Source organism: Condylura cristata, unplaced genomic scaffold, assembly GCF_000260355.1.
Source record: "Condylura cristata isolate star-nosed mole 26May11 unplaced genomic scaffold, ConCri1.0 scaffold00237, whole genome shotgun sequence".
NCBI lineage: Eukaryota > Metazoa > Chordata > Mammalia > Eulipotyphla > Talpidae > Condylura > Condylura cristata.
In genome coordinates, this window is record NW_004567338.1 from 10,538 (window position 1) to 11,048 (window position 511).

At 74.4% G+C, this 511-nt stretch overlaps 1 protein-coding gene across 1 annotated transcript in view; it reads left to right on the forward strand.

Annotated features, from left to right (window-relative positions):
• Positions 1 to 442, forward strand: part of LOC105854677 (plexin-A2-like) — a gene marked incomplete at both ends in the record, with an annotated part of 8,174 nt that extends 7,732 nt beyond the window's left edge. Inside the window, one exon of the mRNA XM_012734967.1 lies at positions 341 to 442. Within this exon, the coding sequence (XP_012590421.1) occupies positions 341 to 442 (102 nt within the window). The remainder of the gene's footprint in view (positions 1 to 340) is intronic.
• Between the last annotated feature and the right edge of the window lie 69 nt (positions 443 to 511).

Genomic DNA, 511 nt, shown 5'->3' on the forward strand with positions numbered 1-511 from the left:
GGGCCGCCGCGGCACTGCCCGGCCTCGAGGTCTCTGTCCGTGGCTCACACCTCACTGTCCGGGAACCGAGGAGTTGGAATAAAGGGAGAGCACACGGGGCCTGCCGGATCTGCCTCCCCCACCGCCCCCACCCCAGGGCCCTGCGGGCGCGGGGCGCCGGCGCGTGTGTCCTGCACCGGGCTCCCCCACCCCTGTGCGCGCCCACCCGGGCCCTGCCGGGTCCCCCTCCCCCTTGCCCCTGAGGGTCCTGCCTGCCCCCCACACCTCAGGGGCCACCTGCTGCCTGGGGGAGGGGACAGGGTGCCCAGGCAGAAGCCCCCAACATGGCGCCCCCCCAGAGTGGAGGCAGGGCCGCATCGCCCGGGTCGTGCTGCAGGACGAGGACGTCACCACCAAGATCGAGGGCGACTGGAAGCGGCTCAACACGTTGGTGCATTACCAGGTGGGGGCCGCAGGCGCGTCACCCGGTGGGGGCCGCAGGCGCGTCACCAGGTGGGGCCGCAGGCGCGTC